At 42.1% G+C, this 13061-nt stretch overlaps 2 protein-coding genes across 5 annotated transcripts in view; one reads left to right on the top strand and one right to left on the bottom strand.

The window, feature by feature from the left end:
• Positions 1 to 11292, top strand: part of PLPP1 (phospholipid phosphatase 1) — a 103317-nt gene extending 92025 nt beyond the window's left edge. For 2 of the 3 annotated variants that reach the window (XM_088023310.1, XM_028119132.2), the window contains 2 exons: positions 8832 to 9008; positions 9489 to 11286. In XM_088023310.1, coding sequence (XP_087879436.1) covers positions 8832 to 9008; positions 9489 to 9620 — 309 coding nt within the window. In that variant the 3' untranslated portion in view covers positions 9621 to 11286. Of the gene's footprint in view, positions 1 to 8831; positions 9009 to 9488 lie in introns of all 3 variants that reach the window. The other variant, XM_028119131.2, reaches the window with a different exon arrangement.
• MTREX (Mtr4 exosome RNA helicase) overlaps positions 3703 to 13061 on the bottom strand; it is a 126989-nt gene continuing 117630 nt past the window's right edge. For both annotated transcript variants that reach the window (XM_088023309.1, XM_028119130.2), the window contains 2 exons: positions 11471 to 11575; positions 3703 to 10119 (listed from right to left, as the gene is read on the bottom strand). In XM_088023309.1, the coding sequence (XP_087879435.1) occupies positions 10067 to 10119; positions 11471 to 11575 (158 nt within the window). In that variant the 3' untranslated portion in view covers positions 3703 to 10066. The remainder of the gene's footprint in view (positions 10120 to 11470; positions 11576 to 13061) is intronic.

The raw sequence follows: 13061 nt of genomic DNA, 5'->3' as shown, positions 1-13061 counted from the left end.
TGAAGAGGTAGAACATATTTGCGTCCACAGTTCGCAGCTCTAGAGATGAATGTTTATCCAGAGTCACTTAAGGAAGACCAGGCTTTAGGGCATATCCAGTAGTCTTTAAAGGTCAGCTCCGTGGACTTACTTTTTATAATGTTCTCACTCTCCTATCTCTGTGTGTCTCTCTTTCTCTATAAAATTAACAAAATTTGTTGGAAAAGAAGAGAGGGGGAAGAGATCTCTACCCTAAATGATCAGCTACAATTTTCATCTTAATTTTATGAGTGGATTTTTATATGGTTGTGTTCTGTGTGAATTTGCCATTTGCTCTTTTTTTTCCCCTTTCCTTGGTCACAGTAAGTGCTCTTGAGTATTTAATGCTTACATTGTAAGTCCAGGATATGTAATATTAAGAGTAGACTGCTGGGAGTTAATTTGGTCTCATTTGGAGACATTTTAATATCAATTCTTACCAGAATCCTGCTTTCACTTGAAAAACCAAGTTTGAGAAGTCAAAAGAATGTAAAAATTACAGATGATGTGCTATGCAAAATTCAAACCCACAATTTCAAAACCATTACAATTGAGCTAATTTTTGGCTTCTTCACCATTTTTGGAAATATAAGTCTTTTGTCTTAGGTGAATTTAATTTTGTGAGGAAGCAACGGTACCAATTTAGCAGAATTTGGGGCTTGGCTTCCTTTTTAAAATACACACCCAAATGTTTCTGAAAATGTGCCATGGGGAATGTGATTTATTTGAAGGGAGGAACAAGAAATACTCTTCCAATATCCTCTGTTCATTTATCTTATTAGGAAAAGTTAGCATTCTTTCTAAAAGGCGCCACCATATATTTTTCTTTTCAAATAGGGCATGGTGGGAGGGTGTGTGCTATGGTGAGCGCTGTGTACTGTCTAAGACTGACGAATCACAGACCTGTACCCCTGAAACAAATCATACATTATATGGTAATAATAAAATTTAAAAATTTTAAAAAATAAAAATAAAAAATAAATTGGGCATGGGGACCGGGAGAGATGAAGGCTAGAGCCATTAGTATCCTGAGAAATCTTCCCAAAGTAGAAGTCCATGCCTGCACCGATGGCTTTTCAGTGTTTGCACGTGTTTTATATGCCCCCAGCCAGACCTCGCCATTGCGGCTTCTGGGCTTTGTCCGTCCCTCACCTGTGTGTCAGTGTCTTTAAGTCCTTAAGGAGAGAGACTCAAGAATCTGAGGTTGATATTGATGATTTGCATTTAAACTACTTAATTGTTGACTCCTGATAATCCTCATGAAGTAGGAGAAGAGGGATGGTTGCCACCCTTTTATAAAGTTGGGGAAATAGGGCCTTGGAAGGCTGTTGAGGTCTGTCAGCTCTCTAGTGGTCTCTTGTTCATCAGGTTCCCTTGCTTTGCTGATAGACTGCTTGATCTGAACCCTAGTCCAGTTATTTTAAAGGTTAGGTGACGACACATGACTTTTACCAACTTTTTTTTTTTCTAAAGATTTTATTGATCTGACAGAGAACACAAGCAGGGGGAGTGGCAGCGGGAGAGGGAGAAGCAGGCCTCTCGCTGAGCAGGGAGCCCAACGCAGGGCTCAATCCCAGGACCCCAGGACCATGACCCGAGCCCAAGGCAGACGCTTAACGACTGAGCCACCCAGGTGCCCCCCCCCGTTTTTAATTGCAAAGAATGTTCTCAGACTTATCTTATTCCATATCCTGTAACTTATAGTTCATGTTTGCTCCTTTGACCCTTCTCAAAATGTCTGTACATTCAAATATAAACTTTCACTGAGGGCTCTTTTGTAAAATATGTGAAACTACTGTATAGAGGATGAGATTAATAAATAGAGGGCCTCAGTGGTAAGCCTGCTCTGTGGACACCTGGGAATGTATGAGGAGGTAAGGATCTAAGCAGAGGGAAAATTACCTTGATTGTAGTTTAGTAACAGGTCAGTATGAGCTCGTAGAGGTAAAGTTATAATGAAAAGTTCAGATAAATAGATTTGTCATAGACCAAGGCCTTTCTGGAGAGGAAAGCTGGTCAGAGCAACCAGGCACTGCACTTCAGGGACTCTAAGTGGTGGAAATATTTACTTGATGTGGATGTAGGCTCCAGCTTTTATTTCAGCCCCTGAACACACAGATGTCTCCCTGCTTTCCAGCTCTCACATTTATATACAACATTTAACCAACCCCACGTCCTCTGCCAATTCCTTAGGCAGTGACTCATCTTATTTCCCTAGGCATCTTGGCATCGTGGGTCAGTCAGATTTGGGTGGAGATGTACAGTCATTTAAATTCGGAGGACAGTTTTTGATAGCTAAAACTTCCGTCAAGAACTCCTGACACCCAGAAATTAACTTTAAAAAGTCTCTCTTAAAGAAAATATCCTGACCATTGTTCTCCTCTGGCAGGCAGCCCAGCCCTGCACTTGACAGTGGCAGGGCAGCACCCATGGATACCACCTAGGCTGGCGGGAGCATACGGCAGGGCTTCTTTGCACATAGCTAGTTCAAGTGCTTAGGGATGCCCACTGAACTTGGCCAAGTGCCAAAGAATCCAAACTTACTTCACTGTCCAGAAAAGGAAGCATGTTATGAGACCGTTCTTTTTTCACTACATATATATATGGAATGTACTGGAATAGATACTGAAGGAAACACGTTTCCCAGCACTGTACTGTGGAGCCTGAAATCTGATTGTGTTTCTGCTAAGAAATTCCTGGATTAATAGCTACCGTGGGGGGGCCCAAGCACCTTAGTGTCTGTGCTTCAGCTACACCCCCTTCCCTGCAACAGGATGTATCTGGGTCTCACCCCCTCCTGTTGGGATAGTGCTCTTTGATACCACCCACTTCTCTCAAGATTTGTACAATCCCTTCCCCCACACTCACCCTGTAGTTCCTATGGTTGGTGATATTTCAGGAAGATGGTTTCCGAAGTGTGACTTAATGCCGGGCACTGGGCAGGTGAACAGAGCCCAGGAACTACAGGAATCCTGTCTAATTGTAACGTGGTATTCTACATTTAAATTTAGAAACTCTGTGAATCCTAAAGATGGTGAAATTGAAGCCTAAAGACTAAACAGAGGTCAGCCTTAGGGTGTTCTGGCCAGATCTGTCATGAAGTGGAGGCAGAATAATGTATTGCCTGGCTCAGTTTTAGAGGCTGTGTTTCAAAATACGTAGAGCAAGGAATATTTCTTTGTGTTGAACATGCTACTGTTGGTCTAGTTCAGGAGTTGGCAGATGATTTCAGTAAAAGGTCAGATCATAGGCTTTGTAGGCCACAATACAGTCTCCGTTGCATGTTCTTTTTTTTAAAAAGTTTTTTAAAATGTGAAAACCATTCTTAGCTTGCAAACCCCGACTCAACTTTAAAATGGGGGGAAAAAAACCCTTTTTTTAAGAATAGATTATTAAAAAACTCTGAGACAACAGCATTTTGTAGTTAAGTGTTACAGGATCAAGGAAAGGCAAAATAAAAATAAACCAGCCTCACAAAATATTTTTGTCAGCAATCAGATTTTAAAAGTGAGAAGTTAGACCCTTTAATGGAAGCTAATTTTTTTTTTCCAGAAATTTTAGGCAAAAAAGGCTATAGTCTACCCTTTGGTGATAGTAAGATAATGAAATACCTAAATAGTGTCAGTCGACATTTGATTTCCTTATTTAAAAAAGCCATATATGTAATAGTTTACAAAAAACACCGTGTATATCTTTGCATTTTTTTTCCATTGTGACCCCATGCATTGAAAAGTCCTGTTTATTTTGACCAGGTCTGTGTGTTCCCTACAAAACTATCATGAGGCTCTTCACAAAGAGATTCAGTGCTGGATTCTTTCTGGATTAGGAGGAAGGCCTCTCTGCACTTGTCAGGGAAGCATTTGCTGCCTGCACGGTGGAGCGTCTTCCTCCAATCCCCTCTGCCTTTGACTCTCTGGTTATTTTGAGCAAATCGATTTTCTGACCTTGTTGCCTTAAGGAATAAGAAATGGCCTTTATGAATCTCTAGTAATAGCTAAGAAGCTTTTCTTTATTTCTTTAAAGAATACTGGACATAGTAACTTATTTCCATTCCATTTTCAATAGGTTTTACTTTGCTAAGAGACTGGACACTTTTTTTTTTTTTTTTTTTTTTAAGAGACTGAACACTTTACCCTACACTGAGCAGTTAGGAGTTTCCTGACCAGAAGCACTATGTGGAAGAGTGGCTCAGGGCCTACCCTTGCTCAGTTTGCTCTTGTTGGAAGGAAAAACTACATCTGGAACCTTCCTTTTCACAAGGGCCAGTAGTGATGCCTGGTTTTAGTGAGGACATTCCTGGAGGATATTGGTGGATCAGACTATTTTTTGCTTTCTAAATCTGGGTTATGCACAATCATTGGTTGTATCTGATTTGCCCTGAGCTCTTGCTCTGATACACTGGTCAGGAAAATAATAGTTCCCTTGCTGGGGAGACAGCGAGAAATTGAGATAGGCCTCATTGTGGTTTCCTTTTGAGGCCTTGAGGTTATTAATTTCCTCTGCAAGTTCTACCCTGTGGTAGATGTCTATCCTGCCTCTTGAATAGATAAAAGAAAAAGTGGGCAGGGAGCAGTGTAAAGGTTGGTGAAGTAGATGATGTATCTTTGTTTTTCCGGCTAACTTTATTCAGTTTGTGCCTCCTGGAACCCCACATGCCTCTTGCCTTTTCCTGTGACAGCAGGGATGACACTAGTGATAGGCTCAGTTGTTCCTTTCACAAACCTGTTTTCTTTGCCTCCAGGGAGTACCTCAGTGACCAGCTGCAGGTTGGTCCATTCTGCCTTTTCTACCCTTTCTCTTGTTTCTAGTTGGGAACTTTCTGCTTCGGAGCTTCTTTCACCAGAAGGTTGGATGTTAGGATCAGGAGGGATCCAGATGCTAGAATTTCTCACTAGGCAGTACTCTTGTCCCCCACTAGTGGACCAAAATCCCCGTGGGGCAGGTCAGTTGAGGCCAAACTGAAGCATGCTCAGAGAAGAATCTTAAAATGGGCCTGAGAGCAGTGACAGAGATGGGCTGATGAACCATTTTTGGCCTCGGGTAGGGGTTCACACCTTGTACTGTACATACAAGTCATGGAAGTAAATCCCATGCCCAATGCCAAAATGCTCTTGTAACGGGGCCTTCAGTGGACATTTAGTGTGTTTGTTCTCATGGGATTTAATTTTTTTTTCTCACAGTGTGAACCCCAGTGTATAAATACTATTTTCCTTCTCAACTGAAACTTACTTTTTTTTTAAAGTAAAACTCTTCATTCAAGTCACAGAAATCCGAATTAAGAACAAAATGGGATTTTGACTCAACACAGAGGTGGCTGGTAATTGGGATTTTATCTTTTGGTTGTAAGCAACTGACTTAGATCTCCCAGAGGGGGAAAAATTTTTTTTTTTAAGATTTATTTATTAGAGAAAGCGTGTGCACGTGAGCAGGGGGAGGGGCAGAGGGAGAGGGAGACAAGCGGGCTCCCTGCAATGTGGGGTTCAATCCCAGAACCCTGAAATCGTGAGCTGAGCCGCAATCAAGAGTCAGACCCTTAACAGACTTGAGCCACCCAGGCGCCCCCAAAACGGTTTATAGTAAAGACCTGGATGGGCTAGAACTAGCATACCACCAGGAACTGAATTTGCTTCACCTGTCTCACGGGCCGCCTGGCTTCTTGGTGTGGCCGCCACTCTGCCCCATTCTTTGATCTCTCATGGCTTGCTGTCCTTGCCTCACCATAGCTTTTGCTTTCTCCTTCGTTTGCAAATAGCCTATCCTGTATCCTTTAGGTGCTCTTTCTAGACCTTCTGAAAAAAAGAGAACCTGTTCATCCTTCTGCAAATTTCAGAGGGAGAATACGGCCCAGCAGATCTCGGGGTCAGGGACTGTCAGAGGTCATTTCAGTGCCCTCTCTGAAGAGAAGGCAGAGTGGTGTGGTCCGGATGGGGCTCCCCCTTCAACTGTGTCTCTGGAGGGATGGTTCCACCCAGGAGGGTAATTTGTAAGTCATTGACACTGCCACTGAGTCTGTCCCATACTGTGCACAATGCTGGATGTAGAGTTCCTCAGTTCTGAATTTTAAGAGATAAGCAGTGGACTTCCTTACTTGAATGTGCTCGGTGCGTACGTGATTAACAAACACACGTGTGGGGAGAGGGGAGTCTGCAAAGGCAGGGCCTTACAGAGCCTTTTATTATAAGCTTTAGCATTAAAGCAGGAGCTCTGTCCCTAAATCTAGTACTAGTAGAACAGTGGTGAGAGCTTCCAACAGTTTCTCTGAGGCAGTTACGAACATGTACTTCCCTCAGCAGTCTTGTGTTTAAAGGTACATACTGTCCTCTTTCCTCTAAAAGGACAAGGAATAGAATAAAAAATGATAAACCCACAAAATCAAAAAATGGAAAAGGAGACAACAGGCAAGAGGTAATGATTTTGGGAAGCAGTTATAAATGAGTGGTAGAGGAAGTCAAATCTCTAGTGCCTCCAGAGGGTGAGATATTAGAAAATCTGCACTGCGGGACCCAAGAAAAGCTTAACACTGTCTGCTTTGTTGAAGTCGCTGATGTAGGAAAGACTTCTGGCTGGCAGCATGGGAAGACAGTTGTCCCCGTCTGGAGTTGTGGGCGTATCAGCTGTGGAACTCAAGTGATCCAAGGGCCAAGAAACTCAGTATGTTTAGCTCCGTGGGGTCTACTGAAATGGAGGCGTCCTCGCAGCCGTGAACAGGGCTGTAGCTAGGTGATGCCCGGCCTTCCCAGAGCTACACTGAGGAAACAGAGCAGGCGAAAAGGAAGCGTATCACTTAGCCAGCCTCACCCCGAGCAGCGGAACTGTTCTGTGACGGCAGCCTGCATACACGCTACGGCCATTAGTCATCAGAGCCAGAGCCTGGAGGGGAGGGTAAGGTTAGGTGTAGAACCACAATGGGGGGCTTCCTAGTACCCCCGGTCTGGGTGAAATAATCTCTGAGTCACCAGAGAAGGGGGTAACATCGATACTTTGGTAGATGTGTAAGGAGAAACTAGCTACTTAGAGGGGTGAAGGTTTCACCTAAAGTACATAGAAGCTTGAGTACTAATCCGTAAGTGAATGTTAATTAGGGGCAAGCTACCTAGAACTAAAGTGAGGGTCTTTTACTGTTAGGATTTTAGAAGCCGAAGTGAGGAAGGACCTTCAAAGTCCTGAGTTTTCTTTGGGTTGGAAGCACAAACTAGGACTAAGCGTAAATCCATTTTAGAGTTGGTATTGTTTTTTTCTTGCTATGTCCTTAACAGAGGTAGGTGCAGTTCTTCCTAAGGTGCATTCATGTAAGTATTTATAATTCATAGGTATATATTTTTATAGTCTGAAGAACCCATACCTTTAACAGTTATATGAAAAGGCAGTTATATAATCAAAAGAGGGACAGCTGAACTTTTGGGGAGTAACATCCAAAACTTGGCTTCAGCCCCAGGCAAGGTATTATTCTCCTTAAAATGAGTAGAACATTTCCAATGAAGGTAAAACTAGCGAGGGGACTATTACTGGCATGGGTGTGTTACCTAACTGGCTTCAGTTGCCAGATGCAAACTTTGCTTCAACCAGAACCAACTATCTTCCCAACTCCAGAATCTTGAGGCAAGCCTCTTACTGTTTACATTTTTGTAGCTTCAACAACAAAGAAAAAAGGAAAGGAGGGGGTCTGCAGAAAGCCAGGAGTACTTTAACCAGCTAATGACTGCAATTCAATTGAACTGGTATGCTCTTTTACAATTAGATGTTTCTACTGTAAAATACTCGATAAAATTAGACAGTCTCTGAGTTTTTGCTGAGAACTGAATGCTTGCTCACAGCAGTGCGCAAGGAACTGGGAATGGATCTGTTTCAAGTAGGCAGTGTCTATGGGCACAGCCACATAAATTTTCTGAGGAATGCATTTAATTACATGTATGAGTCATAAATTATCAAACAGAACTTTTAAAACAGATTTTAAAAGCATCTTCTTATTAGACAGAAATAAGGCAAAAATTGTTGCTGAAAGGAAGTGACAGGAAAACTATCAAAACCCTTCTACATCACAGTCTTTAGGGATGCACCCAAGTCAGGGGCAGGCTGACACAGAAAAGGGGATCTTCTCAAGTCTGAGGAGTGTAGGGAAAAGTCATGGAACTTAAACGGCACACGTGCTACTCAAAGACTAATTCATTGTTGGGTCAGGACTCAAGTAGAACCTGTATTATTTAGGCAGAGTATTAGATTTACTTAAAATACAGATTTAGTCTCCACTGCCCTTTAAAATAACCTGAGGTGAGAACTCTCAAGTAAACTGAATCAATTAAACTCCGTCTCTAGACAGACCAGGCAGAAAACATAGTAGCTTAGTCCAGGGTAGGGACACCCCCGTGCTCAGAATGCTAGCAGTTTATCCCAAGACTGGGAACTCAGGGTAACTTGGCTGGGAATCAGAATTCTAGCACAGACTCTGCCAGAGGATGGACTGCCCTTGAAATTCTGAGAAAGTCCTAAACAAGGGGGAACCCCTTGCCATATTTACAGTTTGGAAAGCAGTCTAGCTAGACAGATACAGTATTTTCTGGGGCAATCACTTTTTGTTTGGCTTATTTAAAAGGATGAAGTTTCAGGTGTTGATGAGCATAAGAATGCTTGCCTGCAGCCTATTCTAGATGTTAATTTATATTCTGGTTATTTAATGGTTATTAATAGTAATGATTAATATATAATGACTTGATCATGTAAAACACACACCTTTAGGGGTGTGGTGATACTTAAAATATATAAAGTTTCCAGTTGGGGTGTTAAACTCGTCTCTTTATTCCTGTCTTCTCTATTAGCTTTACCTTCAAGCCAGGATGAAGGGAGACTGGGCAAGACTCTTACGCCCCACACTGCAATTTGGTCTTGTTGCTGTGTCCATTTACGTGGGCCTCTCCCGAGTTTCTGACTACAAACACCATTGGAGCGATGTACTGACTGGACTCATTCAAGGAGCCCTGGCTGCAGTATTAGTTGTAAGTATACAGGGTGGCAGCCTACATCTTTTACTGATAAACCCTAGGACGAGTAAGTAGAAAACCTGTCCCAGGGAGAAAACTATCCAAAGGCAGATAAGGTGGCTCAATAATTTTTACTGGGTCATCAACTATGTTGCTTTTTCCAAAAGTTATAAAAATCTTACTGTATGTACTTCTGTAAGAGGCTCTGGGCTATAGTGTTTTGTTTCATTCTGTTTTTGGCATGAATTGCAGAATAACCTGAGTGCTAAGAGTAAAGCTGTTTACTCAAGAGCTACCTAAGTAAGCAACTCTCAATTTAAAAGAATCTCTTTTAACAAAACTTCCTGTTAGTCACTTATTTTTTGTACCCTTTCTGTTGTAGGGTTGATATTTATTTTTGCCAACTGCTTGTTAGAACTATGTATATGGTTTTTAAACTTAGAATGGGACAAAAGTATTTAATGATGTAATTTAAGTATAACTTGTTTTCTGTAGGCAGTGTACGTATCCGATTTCTTCAAGGAGAGAAACTCTCCTTTTAAAGAAAGGAAAGCGGAGGACTCCCATACAACTCTGCACGAGACACCGACGGCAGGGAATCACTTTAGGAACAGTCACCAACCTTGAAGGTAGATAAAGCTGGCCCGCTTTCTAAAGGAAAAGGATTGCAACTCGAAGAGGATGTGTTTTCTTCATGGTGTACAAACCTTTAAGGGACTGCTGCTGCTATACCTCTTGGATGCCCACTTCACCTGTGTGTATATAGTTACATTTAGCACCATGGTTCTCTAATAGCGCTAAGTTCATTAAAAAAAATTTCAAGCCTTTCACTAAAACAATGCCCACCTGTACATTTTTTATTAAAAAAATGTAATGCTTATGTACAAATGTGTATGTAATAATATGCTTTCTTAGATTGATGCCTGATTGAAGTATGATACATATTAAAATGTTTGTTTTGAGTACAACTGCCTTGAGATGGGAGAACCAAATCCACACTCCTGTAAGCATTTGTAGTCAGCTGTAATCAGGTGGTGTAAAATTTAAAACCCCACATTCGTTTAGCTGACTCTTTATAAGTAGAGGCTGGCGGCAAACACAATATCCCTCTTGATTTTGGTGATTCCTAAGAGAAAAGAAAAGATGGTTTAAACTTCCAAGACCACAAAGATTGTAATTCCCCTGCGGGGGGAATGTATGATCTCGATCATACAAAACCTTGCTGGTCTAAAAGAGGAGTTCACAGGCCCCTCTGAGAGGAGAGGAGGAGAACTTAGAAACCAGACTCCTGCTGTTATGACTCTGGACTCAGAAGTACCCCGTGGCCCTGTGTGTGTGCAGGGCCGTGACAGGGTCTCCGACTATGCACAATGACCCAGTGAGGGAAGGACTAAACTGTCAAAAGTAGTTAGCTGACCCAAAAGCATGAAGTTTCAGCCTACTTCAGGAGACACTTTATTTTCACTTACCACGTGAGATTCTTCCTGGACTAAGGGAGGACAAACATAAATTTCATTATTTAATAAGTTTACATAACTAAACTTAAACTCTGGTTGATTAAATAGGTCTGCCCCATCAACTATATGGAAACAGTACCCAGTTTCTGCACACCTCTTCTAAGGACACTGTTTAGCAGAAATCATTAGGGGCTGTGACTACATGAGCAACTAACAGCGACAAGGTGGCCGCTATTCTTTGATGTGTTAACTCACAGCCCTTTTTCTTGGCAAATATTTAGACGGAACAAACTGTAAGCATGTCATATACTCGCTCCGGCCCCCTGCCCGCCTCCATTACTACCACCTTGGACTGGCCATCCTTTTCTGGTCTTCCTACTTCCATCTCGCTCATCTACAGACTTCCCTACAATGCAACAGCAGGAACTGCCAGAGCACAGCACTCCTGGGGTCAAAATCTCCAATCATTTCAGGAAAAAGCTGGGAGCTGGGGGGTAACATGATCATCTCTTTTCTCCCTCCTACTATTCTACTCACTGGTCTCTGACTGTTGCTTACATCTACCAAGCACACATGGAAGGGCCTCGATACCACCTTCCGAGTGGGGGCCCTAGGCCATCTCATCTCTCCCTCAATTCCTGTTGTCTCTTTCTTTTCCTGTAGACTTATCACCACCTGAAATACTTTAATTGTTGGCTTGTTTATTGCATGTCTCCCCACACTAGAATGTAAGCTCCATGAAGGCAGGGATTTGTGGGGTTTTTTGTTCACTGCTGTAACTCCTGGTGCTTAAAACCATGCCTGCACATAATATACAATAAATATTTATAAATGATTACATCTAAAAATCTCAAAACTTTTTCCCCACAGAGACACTCTAAAATTTTGTATAAATACTACTGGATGGCCCTCCGTGGCATTCCAGTGAAGAGCATCTGAAAATGTCTTCCTACGTTGTGGCCAAGAATTCAAGTCTCAAAAGATCTGCCTTAATTATTAGAAAAAGCTTTGGATACTGACCTTCTGCAAATTTGTTTTCCAGCTCAGTGTTTCCAATGGCTTTTGCTGCTTGACACATCTGTCGAAGCAGTTCTTCCAGGCGCCTCATACAACGAATTATGCTGCCTGTAAAGAAAAGGAAACAAATCACTTGTAAAATGGAAATAACCAGAACAGTAGAACTTTTGTTAGAGGCAAGGTAGGAGAACACGGGATGACTGACTAATAGTACTTTGAGGGACTTCGCATGCAGTAAATGAGGTTGAAGACTTGACTGGCTGCCTGGCAGACACTCGGAGGGATACAAAGACAAAAAGTTTCATTTCCCACCCTTCACTAATGGTAGAGAGTCCTGATTTATTATAATGTGTTGACATTTGCTCTTATAGGTTCACAAAATGCCCTGCGAGCAGGGGGGAGGGCAACTTTGGATTTAGGCCACAAAGATAACATATAACCTGGGTCTGTAAGAATGAGGAGGTCTCTGTCAGACAGCAACAAAGGAAGACCACTGGGGCAATGCAGAGAAGTGTGACAAAGTGCAGCTACTCAAGGACCCTGAGGGTGGCCTAATGAGGTATCTGGATACCATCCTGTGGAGAGAATGCAACCGGGAGATTTTTAAGCAGGGGACAAGTAACAGGATCAGATTTGTCATTTTAAAGGTGCCATCATTCATTCTTCTTGACCTGAAATAGACTTTTTAATCAGTGCTTTTTTCATACAGTGTGTCCTCAAGGGAGCACAAAGGAGGCGGTAAGTCTCTTCCCACTGGATGTGACTCCCTGAGATCAGTGGGGTGTTTTTTTTGTTGTTTTTTGTTTGTTTGTTTTTATCAAAGCTAAAGCTATAAACATTTGACTTCTACCACATTTGAGCAAGGGAGGGGCCTGGGATCCTTTCTCAAAGAGCTATCTGCTTAAGTTTAAAACTCTTGGGACTTTAATGTGTGAAATACATTAGAAATAGCAGTTCTGTCTGATATGCAAGGTATGAACGCCTCTAAGTCCTTACCATTATTAACTCCTTAGTGGGAACTAATCCATCAGCATTTATCAAGTTTTGTAATACACTCACTGTGCAGTTTTCTCTTAATGCCCTCCATGTTCTTTTCCACTGTGCCCAGTAGTTGGGGGCAAACTGGGGAAAGTTAACTCAGGAAGGAGAATGTACTTTTAGCTTAAATGAAGGCAAAAATAAAAGCCATTTGCCCAACAGAGTCTGCATAATCTAGCAGCAAGTGCCCATACACATGTAGAGAGCCTTCCCTCTCTGTGGGACAATTCCAAGAGCCAAAGATAATACTGCATAAGGGCCTGCACCCCTAAGGACAACATTCCTGGTTGCTGAACCCACCAATGGGCCAAAACAATGAAAATACAACGATGCTACTTCACATTCTGGGAGGTGTGTGCGATGACACTGGTAATGAAGATGACCAGCATACAAGGTTACCTTAAAAGACAAATGCGGATAATACCCTTTCATCTCCTATATGTAGGATGTTCACCTACTTTAGATTGGGTTCTATACTATTTAAACAGAGGGCAATTCTCTACGTAGCTCTGATTTTGTGTCACTTGAGATAAGAAATGTACAAATTCTTTGACAT

The sequence above is a fragment of the Eumetopias jubatus genome, unplaced genomic scaffold, assembly GCF_037043125.1.
Source record: "Eumetopias jubatus isolate StellerSeaLion01/CBP00866 unplaced genomic scaffold, mEumJub1_p1.0 scaffold_5, whole genome shotgun sequence".
Classification (NCBI taxonomy): domain Eukaryota; kingdom Metazoa; phylum Chordata; class Mammalia; order Carnivora; family Otariidae; genus Eumetopias; species Eumetopias jubatus.
The sequence above is the reverse complement of the archived record's forward strand: the minus strand, read 5'-3'. Positions and strand labels throughout refer to the sequence as shown.